The sequence below is a fragment of the Perca fluviatilis genome, chromosome 1 (assembly GCF_010015445.1).
Source record: "Perca fluviatilis chromosome 1, GENO_Pfluv_1.0, whole genome shotgun sequence".
Taxonomy (NCBI): domain Eukaryota; kingdom Metazoa; phylum Chordata; class Actinopteri; order Perciformes; family Percidae; genus Perca; species Perca fluviatilis.
Window position 1 is genome coordinate 37,862,051 of NC_053112.1, and position 20,955 is coordinate 37,883,005.

The 20,955-nt window shown below is 42.0% G+C and overlaps 1 protein-coding gene across 3 annotated transcripts in view; it reads right to left on the reverse strand.

The window, feature by feature from the left end:
• Nucleotides 1-3,822: 3,822 nt before the first annotated feature.
• Nucleotides 3,823-20,955, reverse strand: part of si:dkey-237i9.1 (SEC14-like protein 1) — a 43,965-nt gene continuing 26,832 nt past the window's right edge. For 2 of the 3 annotated variants that reach the window (XM_039816956.1, XM_039816940.1), the window contains 15 exons: nucleotides 17,487-17,636; nucleotides 17,084-17,215; nucleotides 15,005-15,133; nucleotides 14,173-14,446; nucleotides 13,698-13,807; nucleotides 13,147-13,336; nucleotides 12,488-12,576; nucleotides 12,140-12,210; nucleotides 10,138-10,309; nucleotides 9,159-9,293; nucleotides 8,888-9,022; nucleotides 8,021-8,272; nucleotides 7,732-7,910; nucleotides 7,292-7,318; nucleotides 3,823-4,130 (listed from right to left, as the gene is read on the reverse strand). In XM_039816956.1, the coding sequence (XP_039672890.1) occupies nucleotides 4,025-4,130; nucleotides 7,292-7,318; nucleotides 7,732-7,910; nucleotides 8,021-8,272; nucleotides 8,888-9,022; nucleotides 9,159-9,293; nucleotides 10,138-10,309; nucleotides 12,140-12,210; nucleotides 12,488-12,576; nucleotides 13,147-13,336; nucleotides 13,698-13,807; nucleotides 14,173-14,446; nucleotides 15,005-15,133; nucleotides 17,084-17,215; nucleotides 17,487-17,636 (2,151 nt within the window). In that variant the 3' untranslated portion in view covers nucleotides 3,823-4,024. The remainder of the gene's footprint in view (nucleotides 4,131-7,291; nucleotides 7,319-7,731; nucleotides 7,911-8,020; nucleotides 8,273-8,887; nucleotides 9,023-9,158; nucleotides 9,294-10,137; nucleotides 10,310-12,139; nucleotides 12,211-12,487; nucleotides 12,577-13,146; nucleotides 13,337-13,697; nucleotides 13,808-14,172; nucleotides 14,447-15,004; nucleotides 15,134-17,083; nucleotides 17,216-17,486; nucleotides 17,637-20,955) is intronic. The other variant, XM_039816948.1, reaches the window with a different exon arrangement.

Here is a 20,955-nt window from a genome sequence, read left to right on the forward strand (position 1 = left end):
CAAAAGGACTGTGATATAGTCAGGACAGGGCCGCTAAAATAGCTTTTATCAATCACTGGATCTGGGACAAGCCTGTCACAGCTTCACATCAGTGGGAAAAATGATGTGTGATGAGCACAGAGGTTGAGAAAATAGAGTGACTGGTCTGATACCAACATGTCCAGGGATGACAGCAATTATAAGGAGGAGAGAAGTCCAGCTAGCAAGATCCAAAATCTGGTAAGTGGACTGATTTGTGATGCAAAGAAGACTAAGTGACAGTTAGACCGACATTGTGTCCACACAAATAAATGGAGAATTACTCCGTTCCAGCAAAGAACTTCCAATGGAAATGGCAACATATGTAGGTTTTTTTTTAATGGAGGAAGAGTGATCCTTAAGAGCATTGTGGCTTGTCAAAGGGTAGGTATGATGTGAAAAATAAAGTAACCGTGGGAGACAGGACGTCTGCATGGACTGTGACAGACATGTCCACTGATGAGAAACTTTGTAAGACAGGAACAAATAGAACAATAAGATAAAAGACAATCAATGGAGGATGCAGAGGCACATGTGCACTCATCTTCCAGTATTTATTAGGAATTATATGCAGTGAAAACAGTTTCAGCTAGGGGTGCCATAGTAGCCAAATGGTCAAGGTGCATACCACATAACCACAATGTTCTCGGTTTGATTATTTCTCCCCACATTTCCTGCCTATAATAAAAGGCAAAATTCTGAAAAATCAATAATGCAAATCCTGGAATATTCCTGTGAAATATGGTGTGCCCCAGGGCTCTGTTCTTAGCCATCTGCTCTTCTTTTTTTCACCTCTTGGTCAAAACATATGAAGTCATGGAATTAATAGTTCCATAACTTCATTTATCACATTATGAAAACTAACAAAGACACGTGGAAAAAGAAATGAATGCGACACAATTGCATGTTTGTTTTCTCTCATAATTCCAGTTTATTGTTTTCCAAAAATGTAAAGGCGCCATATTCTCATAATTCCTCACATCAAAAGATAAAGAGAAGATATGCAAGATGTCAGAGAAGGACGTGTTGAACAAGTCAAGACAAGTTATAGCCCTCATTTATTAATGAGATCTTGATGAAAAGTGTATACACATTGTAAGAGCTAAAGTCAGAGGGGCAGGAGACAGCAGACCATGGAAGGTTTCTGGTATGTGCAACACTGAACTGAAACGGAAATTAAACAAAAATAAATAAATCTGAGTGCACTTCTTTATGCCTATGGCCTCAATCAAGGTCCGCTCTGCTTTCTAAGATATACACAAAGTGTTGGAAAGCAAAACAGCAAAACTGGAGTGTACAAGTGAGGAAGAGTTGATGGAGAGAAAGAGAGACAAAGGGGAACTACAAGAGTAGTTTGGTCTGGAACTGATGTTACTTGTTTCATCATCAGTGGAACCGTTGAAGAAATGGAAACCGAGCTTCCTGAAGGAATAACCAGGCGAAGGAAAGTTAGTAATGTGATTCTAGACATGCTTTAGAAAGGGAGAAGAGGCCGAGCAGAGAAACACACGTGCCGTGAGAGACAAAGGGAGTGTTTACACACATTTTACAGACATGATCTTTTATCCCCTACCGTTTCTAGCACTCATTCTTTTACACCATCGTACATCAGGGTCCAAAATTTACTTTTTTCGTCCACCAGCCAAATGGCTAGTGAATGTACACATTTTACCAGTCACTCAATAGATTACCATTGTTTGGGGTTTTTTGGGCTGGCGAGTGAAGCAACTCTACCAGCCACTTGCATATTCTACTTGCATTTGGCTAGTAGATGGTGCCAATTTTGAACCCTCATACACACTTTTTAATAACCCACAATCTGAGGGTCCTTTTTCTCAGTAAAGCATTTCATGTTATTGCAGTTAATGACATATAGTTACCACAAGTTAACCCTTGACCTTTTAATTAATAGTAACAAAAACAAGCAGCTTCATGTAACAAAAACAACAACAGGCAGGGCCAATGTTTTCAGGAGTCTTATTCCGATATAAGGAGAAAGCCTCTGTCCTATCTATGCGTTTATTTTTTATTTTTTTTGCTGTTAGCTGCACTCAGTAACAATAGCAACAGCACAAGAATGACTCTTGGCAATGTCGCTCATTTCTGCCTTCTATAGGAAATCAGATCTACGTGAAGTCATCAATGCTAATCAACCAAATAAGTCTTCAAAACTGTTGCATGGATGTGTTGCATTTTGAAATGTTCACAATCGTCCCATCTATTACAGTGGTGACCTTGTAAAAAGCAGGTACGTTTCTAAGTAATGCTTACAAAGGCTAAAATGGTATTTATTGACAAAATGGCTATATCTTAATTCTTGAATAATAAATCTGTAAACCCAATCACCACGTGAGCATGCAGTAACACACCACACTGCTTCACCCCATCAAGTACTCATCTCCAAAAGACAGTAACAAACTCCAAACCAACACTAGTACATGTACAGTATCATATACTGTTGTATACTGGCGCACCGTCAAATGATAATCACAAAGTAACATTCATCCGTAATGCACACAGAAATCTACATCACTCTGAAAAATAAGCAGAGAATGATGGTGGTTCCACCCAATTACATCACAAATTCAGGCTATTCATTGGCTTCCGAGCGCTAGCCAATCAGCAGCACATTCACAAATCACATGGCATCTCCTTTACGACTTAATTTTGACCAGAGTTCCTCAATCGTGCAGACAGATGCCGGACAGAAAGCAAACTAACGTGGGTCATCCCCAAGGAAATAAAAAAAAAAAGGGGTCCAGGAGAAAATCTGGCTAGTTATTTTTGTTTCTCTCCTGACAGAATGGTAACGGAGACGAGGAAGTGAATGTTGGCGCCACAGAACTTTGCTGTTTACTGGCTCCGTTTGCCACCGCAGGCCTTCCTGTACACACAACTTACCACTAAAAGCTCATCTGCAATCAGCACCCATGATCGTCCACAAACATCTTCACGATAAATAGAAATATTTCACACAGTAGTTAAGTCAAACTCGTGTTATTGCTTCTAGCGGATTTTTACTTCGCCAAGAGTCAGACCCAGGTCAAATATTCAAATGCTTTTCAAGGTGTGATAAAGCCCTCGTGAGACGGACGAGTGGGGTTTGCCACATAACACAATAAGATGAATGACGGAGAGCTCACACAGCCACGGGAAAATACAACATTCAGATTGTTTCGCCGTCAACTGGCAACTTTGCGGTCACCATCTGTATTGTCGTGATTCAGTAAACTCCCCCCCCCACTCCGTAATTCCATGACGATTGAAAAACAAATTTCACACAAATGCAGGTGATCTTTGACCCAGGTCCAGTTCAGAGTCTACCCAACCCACCCACGCTTGACCTATTAACAATTCACCAGAGTGAACAAACCCCTCTAGTAATGGCAAACACTGTACATTTTTGCATGTCATCAAACGTCCGTGTGTGTGTGTGTGTGTGTGTGTGTGTGTGTGTCTGTGTGTATGTAACAGCACATCCAGTTTTCCAGAGAGTGCACGTGAATGAGGTATGCGTTGTCTCAGCACTGTATGTGTGGGAGACTGGGAGTAGATGTAAATGCATATATGTAACAGCAGCTCCAGTGTGTTCATCCAGTCCCGTAGCTCCAAGAATGAGAATATTGCTTCTTTCAGCTCCTGGTGCCACGAAGGCATCGCAATTTTTTCCCAAAAAAAAAAAAAAATATACTAATTTTTTGTTTTAAAACAACCGCCCCCAAAAAAAAAAAAAAACAAAAAAAAAAATAATATTTTTTTAAAAAAAAAACCCTTTTTTTTTTTTTACACTTTGTTTTTTTTTTTTGGGGGGGGTTTGCCTCAAATTCTTTTTTTAATTCTTTGTCTTCTGTTTGTGCAAGCATGCTTCAGTTCCATAGAGACTGGCTGTGCAATGAGGAACAGAGTCCAAAGACGACGAGAAAGGGCAGGAGGAGGAGGAGAGTTGGCTTCGGAGTTGACGGTAAAGGGTAGTAGAGGGAGGATTGAAGTCCTCAGCGTCCAGGTCCTACCTGGAGATCATGGAGCTGGACTGTGATTGGCTGGAGAAGGTGGTGGCGGCGCTGAGCTGAGAGAAGCCACTGTGGCTCGACTCCAGGCTGGTCATCGAACCCCTGAGGAAGGAGAGACAACACGTGAGCGGACACAAACTGAACACTACTTGAATCACTTCACATGTACGCGACTGAAGTCGGCCACTGAATAACTGAATGCATTCTGGGTGCACGACCTGTGCTCATGATGCAGGACCATGCAGCCAGATCAAACCTACAGGAGGGAGATTCATTCACGCTCAGGCTCTGCCACGGGCTGCAACAACCAACAGTGTGTCAGGTGGAAAGGTTGACGTGTGAGAGGATCTTAAAAACGCCAAATTCTTTGCTTGTTGCAGTACAGCTTTTTGCTTTGGGTGAAGCCCCGGGTGTTGTGTTACTAGCAGTCTCGACAACTCGGTCTTACATACAAACCAAAAAAGCCTTTGGCATTATGGTTTCCTGCCTCTGGCAAAGCATGTATCTTTATGTACTTCTTTTTAGAATTAATTAACATTAAAAAAAAAGGGGAGTCTTGATGCGTTTGTTTGGGCTGCTTGGTTTTTGTTTGGATCAAAGAGTCAACATACGGACAACTTGACAACACATTTTGGCAATACTTTCTATGAGGCCAGTGTCTATTATGTATCATACATACCTACGTGATGCATGACAACACGTGAAATGCATTAGGATGTTTTTATCGTTATACTTTTTAATAATAATAAATTGTAATATTTTTTTAATTACCATTTCCTAATTTTGCATTAAAGGATTTTAAGTCTTATGAGAAGGCAGTATCGGAAGCTAGAACCACACTCTCCATTTATTATTAGCATTATAAGTTATAGGTTTAGTCTTTTTTATTGCTTGCATTGTTTATTTTACTTTTTTATTTTAAGCACTTGTGATTTTGTATCTGTGAAAGGTGCTATTATTACATTTAGAGAAAGCACAATGACGTTCACATCTCTAAAGCAAAACTTCAGGGCTATAAGTTAGCATTTCCCATGCAGTATTTGAGTGTATGAATGTTAGAAATTATGCACACCGGTGCAAATCACTGAGTTCTGACAGTCTATTTTATGAAAGCTTGATGTACAAACATTCCGGTAATAGCATCTCATTTTTAGCCGGCACTGAGGATCACTTTCGCCAGTTAAATTAATCAAATGAAAAGTAAAGGGGGCAGGTCAAATTAGCTGTGCCTAACTAATCAGTTAGCGTCTGTAATTTGATAAATATGGTATAAAACAGAAATAAATATCAGCAAACCATCACATTTGAGAAGCTGGAACCACCAAATGTTTAGCATTTTTGCTTAATAAGTTATTTTAAATGATTAAATCGATCATAGCAATTCATCTTCTGTCGATCGACTAACAGTTTCAGTAGTCATATTTGTAATTTCTTGTCGTTATTAGCCATCCTATTGCCGTGGCTCCAACCTAGGTGTCGGGACCCCTTAAAGGGTCAACATATGATTAAAGGAATAAGACAGAAAAATATTGCGGTTACATAACTCTGATTTCTGACTTTTCTCACATTCTTGCTCTTTTATTGGTAAAGAATAGATACTTTTACCTCTTTGGGGTTTAAAAAAAAAGAAGAAAAATAGTGTATGAAACGGTTCATAAATGCAATAACCAGTGATAAGGGCTCACTAGAAGCCATTGCTTCATTTTAAGGAGTCACAAGCAAAAAGCAAAAAAAAAAAAATAGAGTTGGGAACCACTTTCCAAATGCATTGTGAATGCGTGGCATGTGTGTATAGGTTGTGGTGCAGATACATTACAGACATGGCAAAATAAAGCATTGCCTCAATTTCACATTCTTGGTTCAGGTTGGGGGTTGGAGATTTAAGCCTGGTTCACACGGGACGATTTTAAAATTGTCGGCCGATTTTCCAATCCTGAGAGACCCCACACACGGCGATAAAAAAATCACGGGTCGAACAGTTTTGGTCGTACAGTGTGTGGTGCGCAGCACACGGCAAAATCAACACATCACACACAAACCGATTTGACTGCCGAGCATTCCCAGGTCAGATGGGAAATCTCTCAAAATCCCTCGAGATCAAACGCGAATTCAGAGTAAACAATCATGGCGGACGCAGTGGCGATAGTTTGTAGTTTGTTTTTAACCGGAAAAAAACGTTATCAAAAGAAAAGGCGATGGTCAAAGAAGTGGAGACAACGCAAGCATGGACTATACTCAGCTACATCATGATATAGAGGTGGTGAGTTGTTGTTTTTTCTCATAGAAATGTCGTTACGTACTACACAGATTAATTACCGTTGAAATACACGTTCATATATTCATTTCCATGTACTATGGTGGACTGCAGTTGTGGATGTAGTTATGCCCATTGACTTAATTGTATGCCACAGTCCACAGGCTGCATGCTCGTTTGTTCCCGGGGGACACCACACACGAGGAGAAATCGGGCCCAAAAAATCCAACATGTTGGATATCCCCGATTTGAGATCGGAGCAGTCCCGACGTCCTTCCGAGCAGACGAGAGCAGTCTTAACACACCACACACGGCAGGAATATCTGATCAGATTATTTTACGATAATCGGAGCATCCTTAAGATTGTCGGGAGGGGTGAATCGGGGCTAATATCGGCCTAATTATCCTGCCGTCTGAACCAGGCTTTAGAAATTTCAATCTCAACATGGTGTGTCAACCATTAGCAAAACATCCTGTTAAATGCTACTAGAATGAGTTAGATGGTGCTCTCGAGTCTGCTTCAGAAGCCAAAGTAAAAATTAAACAGCAGGTGCACGGAAAGCAAAGTGAGATTCAGTAAGTTGGTAGAACAAATGTATGAGTGGGAAAAAAAAACAACGTACAAATGCCAGGGAATGTCTCTGTAACTTAGTATAGAAGTGCACGTGTTTAGTGTATGTTGCGTTTGTGCACGCTTGGACATACAGCAGTCGAGCACTATTGTGCTGAACTTAACCCAGTCTAGGATTCTGGGTACGGTTAGTCATGGAGGCAGTGTGACTGAAGCCAGAAAGTAGACTGTAGTCTCAGTGCAATGATTCTTTCTTCAGGGTGACCAAAGCAACAACATCCTGTTAGCAAATGCTAACAAAAGCCATGAGCAAGAACAGATGCAAACAAGCATCTCTTTGCGGCATCAGAAGCATGACTGCCATGCCTGGGGCTGTTAGCAGCAATGACAATGAGCTAGTGCTAAAGGAAAAAAAGGGGCAAACACTGAGCCACTTACAAACTCTGCACATCACAGCAAGCCAGTCTTCACAGGAAGAAGACAGAGCAGGAGGAGGAGAGGGTTGTGAGCGATAGAACAGGAGCGGATTGGACAGAAAAAGATAAATTAAAGGAGTCTCAGAGAGGGAAGCATTTCAAAACTCTGGGCATAAAAATAAAAATTCATGATGCTCTAAGGCTCTTCATAGTGTCATTTTTAGCAACATTACAGATTTTATTCATTCAAAACATCAAATGTCATACGTGGCACTATTGCAGATTGGTAGAGAGGGGGGAACTGAAAGAAGGAAGGAGCAAAAAATGAGCAGTCATAAAGGAATAATGTTTGAAATTAAAACTATCACAACATCATGGTAAAACAGCAAAAATATGGACACATACGTACACTTCATGTATATAGCATGGACACAAATGTATGTTACACACAGTGTTACTAACCTGAAGTCCTCAGAGCCCAACACCTCAGTGTAGAACATGACTTTGCACTTATGTGAGGAGACCTGCAGGGTGGCCAGCACGTCGTCCACTCGGGGCAGGTTGGTGGCCGAGCAGGCCGGCATGCTGTGGAACTTCCACTGGAGGATGTAGAAACCTGGCCACCGTGTAACATGGGAGCCCTGAGGAGAGGACAGATTATTAGTACAGACAAGGAGAAACCAACCCATAAAATAAATGTACAAATCAAAATGTTAAGACCATTACGCAGTTTACAATCCTGGAACCTCACCTGCACGCTCTCGCCCTCCTTGCAGATGAGCGGGGACTCCACCATGCTGTAATCTTGCCCCAGCGTCCATGACTTGTCGATGAGCTGGACGTTGTTGCCTACTGGGGAGGTGATGCCGTGGGGTCCCAGGGGGTCTTTACGCGGAGGCTGGGGGGCCCGCTTGGAGTGGTAGATGTTGAAAACAACGTCGCCTTTGCACATGTCAAAGTCCCACGTGATGACTGAGGAGGCATCGATGATCTCGATCAGAAGCTGGTTGGAGGAGAGAGGGAGGGAGGACAGACATGGCAAGGTTGGCCAGAAATTGAAATTGTGAGATGTTTTTAAGAGAGAAACACAAGAACTAAAAGTTTAAGCGAGAGTTGAGAATCCTGGTGGCAGGAATAATGCAAGAGCACTATGGCTGTGAACCTTGCGCACTCTCTATTACAGTCATTCATAACAGTGGAATGCTAATTGAAATTTAAAAAATGTGGCAAAATAAAAAGTGATAGAGATGTTTAGTGAGAGAACACTAAACATCAGTTTGTGAGTTTATGAGCTCATGAAATCAAAACCATTTCCAGAGGGGTGATTACATTTGACGATGCACCCCCCTCCCTCCCTTTGGTATAAATTATGTTACATGATTAACTCTATGTCAGACAGATCATGTATTAAAGCCATGCCACATTTGTTCCACATCTGAATCCAAAAACAAAGAAGTCCTCTACCACATACAACCACTAGATGGCAGACCTTTCAACAAACCTTTCACGAGAGAAATCATGCAGCTCTCTGTTCTCAGTGCCCTACTTACCCGTATCAAACATCACTACAAGCCTTCCATCTTTTCTTCTCACTTTGGTGCTCTATGTTGAGCCTCACCTCGTGTGGAGCTCCTTTGAAGATGCTGGCGCTTTGGTAGATTGTCTCGGTCCACAGGCGGACATCTTCGTTCTCGAGCTCCTCAGCTGTGCGGTACATCGACTTGGGAACCAGGCCGCCCTCTGGTACCTCGCACTGCAGAGCATGCGCACAGACAATCACGCAACACAGAATTGGGTCAGCAAGGGGATCTCAGTGTGGGTGCGGTCATGTCTCTGACTAATATTCTCAAAAGATAAGCTAAGACTTTAAATCTTTATCTGACACTCACCATACACTCTCCAGCCAGGAAGTCAGGGATGATCTCCTTGTCTATGTAGTCCACCAGCCCACCAGGACCCTGGTAGTCATTGCCAGCGTAGATGAGGAACTTCTTGCGGGTGTTCTCATCAATGAACGGACTCACCTAAGGGCAGAGGCAGATGTGGATATGTTTTATGAGCAAACCAAAATGTTGCATCCTCGTTATTCCATGGCAAAAATGTATGACTTTAAAAGTAGCAACAAGGAACATAAAATGTTTCTGAAACGGTTACATTTTCCATCTGATGATCATAAATGACCTGTAACAAGCAAGTGATTTGCTAGCAGCACCTGAGAAGCCCCGTGGTGAGGAGCAGAGAGTTTGCCTGGAGTAATATCACTCCGCCCAAGTAGCAGTGCTTCGCCTTCTGAGAATATAGTTCCCAGTTAGAAGATGGCTGTGTGTCATGTGACCTTGTTATTTGTACACGCTGTGACTATAGAAATCACAACATGTAAATAGGAAAATGTTGGCGTTATTTTGTCACTTATTGGGAGCAGTAGGTTAGATGGAGCCGGTTACCTCCAGGATCTATGCTAAGCTAGGCTAGCGGTGGGTGCGTCAGACAGAGTTAGGACACGCACGGAGATGAGAAGGGTATGTATGGACTTATCTAACTCTGGGGGATAAGGTGAATAAGCTAAAGTCCCAATAAGTCTGCATGTTCCTTTAAACAAAGAACAACTAAAAGCTAAAAAGGGAGAGTGACCGACAACGGGGGAAAACCTGAGTCAACCTCGGTCGGGCTTTCAACAGATGGAGACAATTACAGGATGGTCAAGGATTCAAAACCGACCCGGAATTGCCCCAAATTGTGCTGTTAATATATTGATATTCATGATGTCCCCGTATATGAAAATGAGGGTGGACCACACACTAGAAACACCTTTTCATATCCATATAAACTGATACTGTGAGAAGACTATGCCATATCATTGGTTCTTACGAGTGTCCAGAGGACAGGGAAAACCCTGGGAGCTCTCAAGATAAGCAGCCGTCCCAGAGTCTCTGGGTAGTTGGCCTCCACGACCTCGATGATCCTCAGCAGCGCCTTGACTCCTGGTCGCCACAGGTGACGCATGTTCAGCCCCTCCAGATCCACCAGACATGTCCAACAGCTACAGGAGAGGGAGAAAGAGAGAGAGGGAGAGAGAGGGGGAGAGAGGGAGAGAGGGGGAGAGAGAGAGAGGTAAAGCCACGCCACAAACACACAACTGGAAAACTATCTATGCTGGCTGAAGGCTATGGCGTGACAGCCATACATAGTTCACATGCCATCCTGCATGGCTCTTATCCCAGCCACCTCCTCCTGTTTGAGAGGGCTGCCAAGTGACAGATACCATCTCTGTTCCCTGCCTCTCACTGTCTCCATCGCCATCTGAATCAGAGCACTCCAAGAGCCTCGGGCATTCCTTCCATTTCGGGGGAGATAATTCTCCCCTGGACTTACTCACTGAATCCTGCAAATTTGTATGCCGTTTGGTAGTCAAAATTTTCATCTTTTCCGTTAAATTGAAACTGTGTTTCTATTAAGTTCTGCAACTTATATTTTTTATTATTATATTCATTGTTGATTACTTTTTTGATTAATTGTTGTTGATTAATTGTCAGCACATCAGGATGTACAGATCTCTGTATATTCTCGGGCTTGTCTAGCACACGGTACATTTGCGTTATATTATACATTTTTAATATATATTTGTACTCAAAATTATTTATTCCACTTTAGTATTCTTTATTCTAGCAAGTTTTAGCGACACCACCTGGGCTGCTAAGGCGAACAGCTAACCCGCGGGACACACAACCAGGCTTGATGAACCTGTGATAATTGGCCGAAACACCCTGTGATGCTGAGGTACACAACTGACGATGTGTCCCGCTGGTAAGACCTTAAAGCAGCCATCCTTCAAGAACTCCCGAATTAGAAGTGGTGCAAACACTAGGGATTGCAACATCTAGTCCTTTCAACGAACCACGAACCAGGGCCCACAGTGTCTCCAAAGTGCTTGTTTTGTCCAAATAAAGCCTCTTTCACACCTAGTTCCAAGTAAATTACTTGAATAACCTTTCAGGCACCACTAGTGATTTTCACTATTCACACATGCAGCCACATTCAGGATCATTACCGCCTTGCATCTTTCCATACTTGCCAAGGCAATGCCAGAATAGATAGGGGAAGGGACAATCCAACAGTGTCTATTCCTGAAATGTTCCTGCTTGTATTCACAACACAGCCGTACTGGCATTTTTCCTGGAATGTTACTAGGTCTTGAGGTGGGAAATTGACGGTACAGATTTCCTGAATATCTATCTTTGCTCCCATTCACACATGGGAAAGACTACATGTGTAGGGCTGGGTACCGAATCTGAAAGAATTTCCTCCTTAGTATTGATAAGAATCAAAAAATGCGGAGGAGCAAATCTCATCAGTGTCATTGAGCCAATAAGCATGCAGCATGCTTCTACCAAGATCTAATAATGCTGCTGAGTGGCTGTCTAATGTTACACGTTATAGAGACACTACGAAACTACTCTACTACACTACTAGGAAAACTACGTTACGCACAGAGAAATGGGGTTTACGTAGTAGGAGCTGAAAAATAAATAAAAACATTTGTGGCATAATGTGTAATTCTGTAATTTTGTTTTGTTAAAATGGATTTTGTAAAATAGGTATCGAAAAAAAAGTATCATTCAAAGTCACGGTAATTTCTGAATGATACTCAGCCCTATGCATGTGTGAAAGGGGCTTAACCATAGATATAGAACAACAGTCCAAACATCTAAGATAATTGAGTTCACAATAATAGTAAACAGAAAAAAGCAGAAAATCTACAAGTCTGAGAAGCTGGAACTAGAGACTGTTGGCATTTTTGCTTTATAAAGGACTTCCACAATTAACTGATTATCAAACTAGCTGCCTACATTGATCTGTACTAAAGGTTTACCTGATAGGTCGACCAAACACCTTGGTGTTCTCCTCACAGCGTCTCAGACCCTCCTCATTAATAGACAGCACCTGAAATGACATAACATGAACTCAGTGGTCTATTGAGCGTTTGGCTCCCACACTCGTAACCTGAGCTTACAGTGAGTGCAACATCATAAATAGGCTGACTATTTATACATGTACTGTACTGTACACATCCTGGTGTTATTACACTTGCCATGCCAGCGTACATTCATTCCCTAATCTGTAATCCGACCAACAACTGCCTGACCTAAAACTTGTCGACCTACATTAATACACGCTGATACACACAGGCTTTAAGTGCGTTTTCACTTGTGCTACATACATGTCTGAGCAGAGACTCCTCTCCGAGAGCGCGGACTAGTCCTTTGGTGTCCATCTGGCCCAACCTCAGGACATACAAAGGACGACCATCTAGAGGAGTAAAACAAACATTTACACCGTCTACCACACAACATTTACATTCTACAAGGCTGCATGTTAAATAGAAACGTCTGCTTTTCAGTTGCGTAAGACAATAAGTGACTGTGTTCACTGAGAAATGCTTTCATGTTTGGTCTCTGTTGATCCCCATCCTAAAGACTTGTGGAAAGATTGAAATGGGAAGATGAGTTGTTCACTGATGTGGGAATGTGTCATTTAAATTTGATTTATATTGTCAACAGTCACCCTCTGTTCTTAACAAGGAATCCACAGCATGCATCGACATGAAGTGGGTGGGTGGAAGAGTGGTGGAAGAGTAGGTGTAAGCTATTTGGGTAAGAAGTACAAAGAAGTGGCGACAAATTGGCCTCATGTTTAATTCACTTGCATGGCTGAAGGCTGTGGGTTGCTTAAAATGACTTTAATGCAAGTGGTGTGTGTAACTTGAGTCTTTAAGAAACTGGAGAACTGAGAGCTTCTTCTTGTTAACAGCTCAAGTATAGCCAGCGCCGATACGGCCTACAAATGTACGTGTTTTTATGTATAATGTATATGCCTTACCTCTGTCATGGTGGTGCCAGCCCCCGGTGTAGTAATCCTGGAGGACCTGTGGTGAGCTCCAGGTCTCCAGCAGGTAGTCCACCTGGTGCTGCTTCCTCCAGGTCAGTGACTGGCAAAGGATCTCCCGTGCCTTGTCCATGTTGAAGTCCCTGGCACGCAAGAAACGCAGTATGTGCTCGTCCTTAGGGATCTGGATGGTAAGGGGAGAGCGTTTAGCTGTACTCGATTTGGGAACAAATTGTGAAAAATATAACAAAGGAACAAAACCTTTTGTAGCTTTCACGACACTGCCAATGTCACTGTCAATTGGCTACTTTAAATGAACCACTGGTATCACAAAAAAAACAAAAAAAAACGTCTAGTCAGTTAGCCATATAACGTAGCATTTAAAAAGTAGATGGTAGCTGTGAGACGAAATTATTATTTAAAATCTACCTCAACTTCTGCTGATGTACCTGACAATGTTTAAGTGTGGAGGTGGACAGTTCGTTACACCTAAAAGTTGCTATTCCGTTTAATTAACATTGCTGCAAAAACTGGATAACAATTACTTTTCCCTTGTGCGTCTCCTGCAGCCATTTGCGAAGTCTGATCAGACAGCTCTCCTGCAGGGGGGTCAGGTCGCCTAGGTAACGTTTGATATAGTCTGCATCCAACTTATCTGAAACACAAAAATCCAATCAACATCATTCAGTCAAACAATTCAGTGTAAATTTATACATTTCTATGTGGTGCACACCTTTAATTAAACCAATACCCCATAATATGCGGTCATATCTGTGTCAAATCAACACCTATTAAAGTTGAACCACCTTCTGTAGAATAATTTCTTATTTTGCTTTTAAAATGAGCATACCCTCCATAACTCAATCAATGAGGCCTTGCTCTCATTGCATTTCATCTCTGTATTCTGCTGTCATTTGAACAGTGCTACTTTCCTAGTTAGTAAAAAGATTTCCCTTGTTATACATTAAAACACGCAAAGATGGCTGGCTCTCATTTTTTCAAACACCTGTAGGAACAGACCTTCAGGTGTACCAGCCAGGATCTCTGATAGGCTGTCTGGCTGAAGTGTGCTGCTGTCCTGCTTGGCGTCCTGAGGGCTGCTGTCCGTGGCATCGCTGGGCAGCGGGTTGGAATCGGCGGGCGTGACTGCGAGTTTGGGGAGGACAGGTGGGCTGGTGAAGAGGCTGGTTGGTGTGGGTAGAGGCAGGGGAAGGGAGGAGGGAGTCCAGCGCGGGATATGGGTGATCCCTTCGTCTTCGAGCTCCTTCAGGTAAAACTCTATGATTTCCTTTCCCTGTGAGGGACACACGTGACGACATGCAGTGTGAGAATTAGGGCAAAAATAGCACAAGAGGCTGTGAATTCAGGGACATCTGATTTAAGTGAGGTATTTGGAATACAGACCAACATTATTTTACATTACAACATTATTCAAACCAAGAAAGGCTAATGCTCTGCATATTCATTTAGTATTTCGAGCTGAAGTGTCAGGTAATGGAAACAGAGAGATAATACAGGGAATGCATTCAACATTGCCCACATCTATCCTAAATGAAGGCAGATGACTCACTGGCTACACGGCAGAAGACCCCTGTCCACTCAAAGAGATTATACAAGCTTATTTATGTAATTATAACATGAGACGGACTGACTGACTCATGCTGCAGAAAACTCTGAACACCAAACTTCATAGAACAGATTGATGTCAGTTCTGCATCATCCATACTATAACATTATGCAGTAATCTGTTGAGAGTTTCTGAGCATACACAGAAAGTACGAAGGAAACATGTACATGTATTGATTAGGTGTCACACACACACACACACACACACACACACACACACACACACCTTTTTGATACTGCTGGCATACTGCTTCATAGCGATCTTTTCCACAGTGCTCTCAAAGCCGAAGAAGGACTTGATATCCAGGCTGGCGGTCTGCTCAAAACACGTCCAGTCCTCATTCTCAGGGTGAACCTGTACCAACACACACAAAATATTATACTGTGTATACACATACAGAAACAAGAGGACCAGGATACTATGGTAACCACACACCCAGCTTCACTAGATGATGACGCACACAGAGCAATTGTCACACTGTGTGCACTGTGAGTAGGAGTGCGTGTGTCAGTCTGTCCATATAAAATCAGCCAGCCCTTTAACAGATGAACCGTGGAGCTTAAAAACGACAGCATGCAAACACACAGGACGTGTTTCTGGTGTGTGATGGGAATGTTTTGAGAGGCTTTATAATTAATAGGCTAGATTAAAAAGAACAGTGTCTCTTTTAGACAAAACTGATGAAAATCTGTTTAGCAGGATTAGCTGGTCAGTATCAGTTATATAAAGTAATACAAAACAATATTTTCTATCCATCTGTCATCTGATTCTAGCACTGCTATGGCAGCTCTTTGGGGGTGATGCTTAAGAAAAGAAAAAAACAAAAAAAGAGACAAATCCAAAAAAAACAATTGTGTACTCTATGTGTATTCTTTAGGGATCTATCGGTGTCGATCCGGGCTTCTTTTTATGGATTGCATTGGCTAAAATAAAGTGGATCAAAATATGATCCTCTCTTTACTGAACTCTGCTGTGTTTTGTCATCTCAGCCTGATAGTGATCCTTTAGGACAGCCAGGTTTTACACTGGCAGTGATGGACTGTGTGATTGTGAAAATGTATTTGTTCGCACAGGTGATTGACTCCGTTCTGACATTCGGGTCGGCAAAAACATTTTAATTCAGGCAACAATATAATTTAATCTGGAAAGAAGTCAGCAATGTAATGCTTTCTGAAGGCACTGTACTGGTAGCTTCATTACCCTTGGCTACCAAAATATTTTAGCTTTAGCCAGGTCCATTAGCGCAGTCTAATTGAGCTGTCCATCCTGGTTACTGCTAGCACAGTGTGCTAAAGCACACCATAAGAACCTCTGTGTGGCCTTGGACCTAAAATTAGCACTACAGTTGGTTGGAGGCTAATACGATGTGCTTGACCTCATTAACTCAGAGCACATCCACTCATGAGTGGGCTGATCTGAAGACAGAGTTAAGCACACAGCACACATAAGTGGGGCCGGGAGAAAAGGGAAGACATGCTGGTTTCAGATCAGTACTTGAGAGCGTTCAGCCAGAATGTGAGCGGACTGAATTATTCACAGAGTGAGAGACAGGATGAGATAGCTAGCAACATGTTTGGTGCAAGTCTAAACGTGGCTTTCTGTGCTAGGGAACCAGGGAAGAGATTAGAGGAGACACAGACATTAACATGGGTGTGCTGGCGGCAGCTTGCCATCCAGCAGCTGAACAACAGCTTTACAGAACGTGTGTGTGTGTGGGTGTGTGCGCGTGAAAAATATAACAATAGAACAAAACTTTTCATAGCTTTCACAACGCTGCCAATGTCGCTGTCAATTGGCTAATTTAAATGAACCACTGGTATCACAGAAAACAGCTGGTCAGTTAGCCATATTAGCATTTAAAAGTAGCTGGTAGCTGTCGGGACTAAAATATCATTCAAAATCTACCACACTTCCCGCAGATGTCCCTGACAATGAGTAAATGTGGAGGAGAACAGTAACCGCAAAATTCCACCAGGCGTGGTTTTATTTTTATTTATTTATGAGGACACCTGGAGGAATGCGTGTGTGTGTGTGTGTGTGTGTGTGTGTATGTGTATGTGTATGTGTGTGTGTGTATGTGTGTGTGTGTGTGTGTGTGTGTGTGTGTGTGTGTGTGTGTGTGTGTGTGTGTGTGTGTGTGTGTAAATGTAGATGTGTGGTTCTGTAAAACTGAACTGGTTGAACACGATATGAAAACTGCTCGCGCCAGGGCCATCTGTACTACAAACATACACACTTGTGTTATAAGCTGCTTTTAGACAACAGTCCCAAACTGAACGGCACTGGGGTGTGTATGCTACTGACCGAATAGCAGCAGGTCTCATGGATGATGACCCTGTTGGAGAAGGTCTCGTTATGTGACTCGATGTGAAGTGTCCTCTCCTTTCGGTTCAGCGTGTTTTTCTGGATGAAGTACACGTAGTCCACACCCGCAATCTGCAAACATCACACAACACTCATGTTACAAGAAACTAAACCAACACGAGACCCCAAAATAAGTTTACAGCCTAATAAACTGCTGTATGTAGAGTTACTGCAAATATGAACATATTCAAAATGAATGATGTTGTTTATATAGAAAAACACTTTTCAACTGGATGAATGAAAATGAATAACTATACTCTGAAGCAGTAAGGAGTTGGTTAAAAAATGTTTTTCACTAAAACCACAATGCACTGTACTTCAGACGACCTGATGCGCAACATACCCTTTTGAGCAGGCGCGGGGCGTCCACATCCAGGGCACAGCGGCGCTCGACCCTGGTGGTGGAACCGTCCTCATTGGTCTCCTCTTCCACCACATCACTCGCCACAAACATGGGGATGAGGTGACAGGTGGGGAACCGGCGCTCATAGGCCTGAAAAAAAAAAAGAAGGGGAGACAGAAATGTCACATAACAGAGGTTTGCAATCCAGGAAGATATCTTTCAGGTTTCAAGTTTCACTTTTGTGAATGAAGTAGGTCGAAAAGAAAAGAGGTTTCAATAACTCCAGTGTCATCTCTCTCTCCATGCTGTGCAGAGGGCAGACAATAAATATCTGATAGCTACTTTGAAAACGCCTTTATGAGATTTTTTTTTTTTTTTTTATAGTTGTCAGTGTATAAAATGAAGGTAGTTAAATGGGTTTTAGATTAAGCAGAAAATGCTTGGGTGAAAACCAGACAAATTGGCTGGTGACAAACATAATTTGACAAACATAAAATGTCCCATTTTGGTGTTCAAACACATGCTTTCAAATTGAAGGAGTTTTAGCAGGGAGTAAATGTTTTTAAACTGCTTCCTGAGCATGATATTCTTGTGTAGGGCTCTGAAACAGCATTGGGAAAGATCTTCTATAGAAAGGCTATGCTGATGTTGTTTATAAGGCTCAGGGTAAATTCATCTTTAAACAATCATGCAGCTACGTCTTGTAATGCCAGCCAATATAAAATTCATTTGAAAAGAGTTTAAGAATGCAAGCACCGAGCCAAGAGGGACTGAAGAATCTGAATAGGTGGGCAGAGAATAGCTGTATGCAGCAAACAAGTGAGAGGCCAAACAAAAGCTCCTTCAACTTTGCAGCATTCCAAAACTTCAAACTACAGATAATGGCTCAGACTCAACTAAAGCACTTTTTCATTTCTTTACAAAAAAAGGGCTCAACACCGTATCCCCAAATTATGTGTTCTCATAAATGCAATGTTCCAGCTGTCATGGAACAGGGCTTTGGCTGGCACAATGTGCAGCAGCAGCAGCACCCATTTCTGCCCTTACTTTGTCATCACCATTCTCCCATCTCGGATCTGATTGGCAAGGTTGCAAACATTAAAAGTCTAGTCTAGACTGGTAAGTCAACAGCAAACTATGCGATGTTAATTATAACGTGGGCTGGAGAGATGACCAAAGTCAGTCATAACACTGAGCTGGTCTAAGACTCTTATGTCATGCATCCTTGCTGCATTAAGCCAACGTGATGTTTCCTCATTTTTAACAGCTTGTGAAACTCCATCCTGAAACCTAAGTCTCCAGGATATGAATGAATGCATTCATCTATGGGTGAATGAGCAAATGGGTGAATGACAGGTTTAAAAAAATTTTTAAAAAAAGAAAGCCAAGACGACATAAAAGGAAACTACCAAATTGTAGGGAATGTGGAAGTGCAAATCTACAACTTCATCAACGGGGACATAGACCAGAAAACATACAGTATGCCTGAAGAAAACAGAGCCTGAAAGATGAATGCAGGGACAGACTGTGCGAACTTAAAGAGCGAGTGGTTTTTGGGTTGGCTGAGTCAGTGTCAGCTGAGTCTCGCTGATAAAGGAGCTGTGTTCTATGGCGCACAGGACAACCCATATGTCTTTGAGCTTCTGTAAAAACAGAAATCCCTGTGACATAAATGTGACCGCTGAACAAAAAGCTGAAGGTAGATATTTTAACCAGAGCCACTTTTATCGATTGGTCTATTTGCATATTGCTGTCAAGTAGGGCTGTACAATATATTGTTTTGTTTTTTATAGTTGCCGCGATATCAACTGGCGCAATAAACACATTGCGAAAGACACTCTGAGACTGTTTGTGTTGCTTGAAAGAGAATATAAGTAGAAAACTGCACTTGAAATGTAACGGTTATTCCATTTTTAGTGCCGCCTTTTATATTTAATGTAACGTTCAATAAAATAATGTTGGAACTGAGTGCACTCTATTTATCACAAGTAACATCGTCATCGCAATATTAAACAACTTTGATGCATATCGCATATTTTTCTCATATCGTACAGCCCTACTGTCATTATAGATCTTTAATCGTTATGGCCAGTTTGAACAAAGCTGCCTTGTTCAGAGCATTTCCACCCAATGAAACAAACGCAAGGGTAGGTTTAGACTGTTTAGTATGTCGATCAGCAACAGCGGCTGTTGTTTTGTTTGTGAGTGGGCAGTCGCTGGGGTTCAGCAGCTCCTGGCATACCACTGCCAGGGTTGCTGAGCCACTCAGCTGCCCACTGTCCACTGACCGAGTGAATGCTGAGCTCGGTTTTTCAGCCCCGATGCTCTGGAACACTGGGTGCGGGCTTTGTACTGCCGTCAGCAAACCAGCACCGACTGTAAACATCAGTTTCACCTATTAAAAAAAAACAAAAAAACAACCATGCTTCAACAACAACCTCGGCCACAAATGCCAGGTGCAGTCAAACGCGGCACTACTTTTCACTCAAACAATAGGCTGACGTACTGTACAAAAAAAACACAGGGTTGGCTTTACATGAAACACTAAACCACTAGGAGGAACAAAGCACCTCCAGCAGAGCCATGAATTGTTGTATGAAAAAACAGAAACTAAACAGCCCAACTTTTAGCTGACCCTTGTGCTGAAAATAACATTGCTGTTTTAGTGTTAAAAACAGGAAACAGGAAGGTCATGATACCAGGTTATTCTTCAAAAAAGGGAATGGAAGGGCATGTTGCTCGGCTACACTGTTGGTTTTTCAAAAATATCCCTACCACCAACTACAAATTAATTTCTTGGCACTTTGACCCTGCTCTACAAGGCAAGTACAAACTTTTAAAAGCATTCGCTGTTATTCGCTATACATCCCTAATCCTACATTAAGTCAGCATCTTATTTTCATTCAATTTCCATTTCTGTCTGTAACATACAGTACACTCACAGAAATAGCGCTGTTACATATAAATGCACTGATAATAGAAAACTTCTTTTTTTTGTCGTACACTGCACAGGAGCAGCTTTGACAATTCAAAACTTGCTCTGGAGGCATGACTTATCACTCCACATAATTACTCAAGTCTAAATTGACTTCTTCTTCTAAATCTTTATGTTGGCAAACAGTGTGGAAGAGTCCTTTTATCACAGAAAGAAATGGTGCTGATAACTTGGGGAATTGGATTCAGCCCTAGAACCTGCTGATTCATCTATTAAATCCTACAATAGATCATAGATCCAACATTACATAACATTGCCAGGTGTGTGCTGAAAATAAACAAAAGTCTATAGCTTAACAATGAGCTGTATACTTGACACTGGCGCTGCTCTATTCACTTAATCTGACATTCAAACCTGAGTTCTACGTCACTTCTCAGTAAGCAGAAGTTTAATGACAAACATTCACCTGCCCTGAGGTTGGTCTTTGGGATACGGAGCTGGCAATGATGACGCATCAACGCAAATAGACATAAA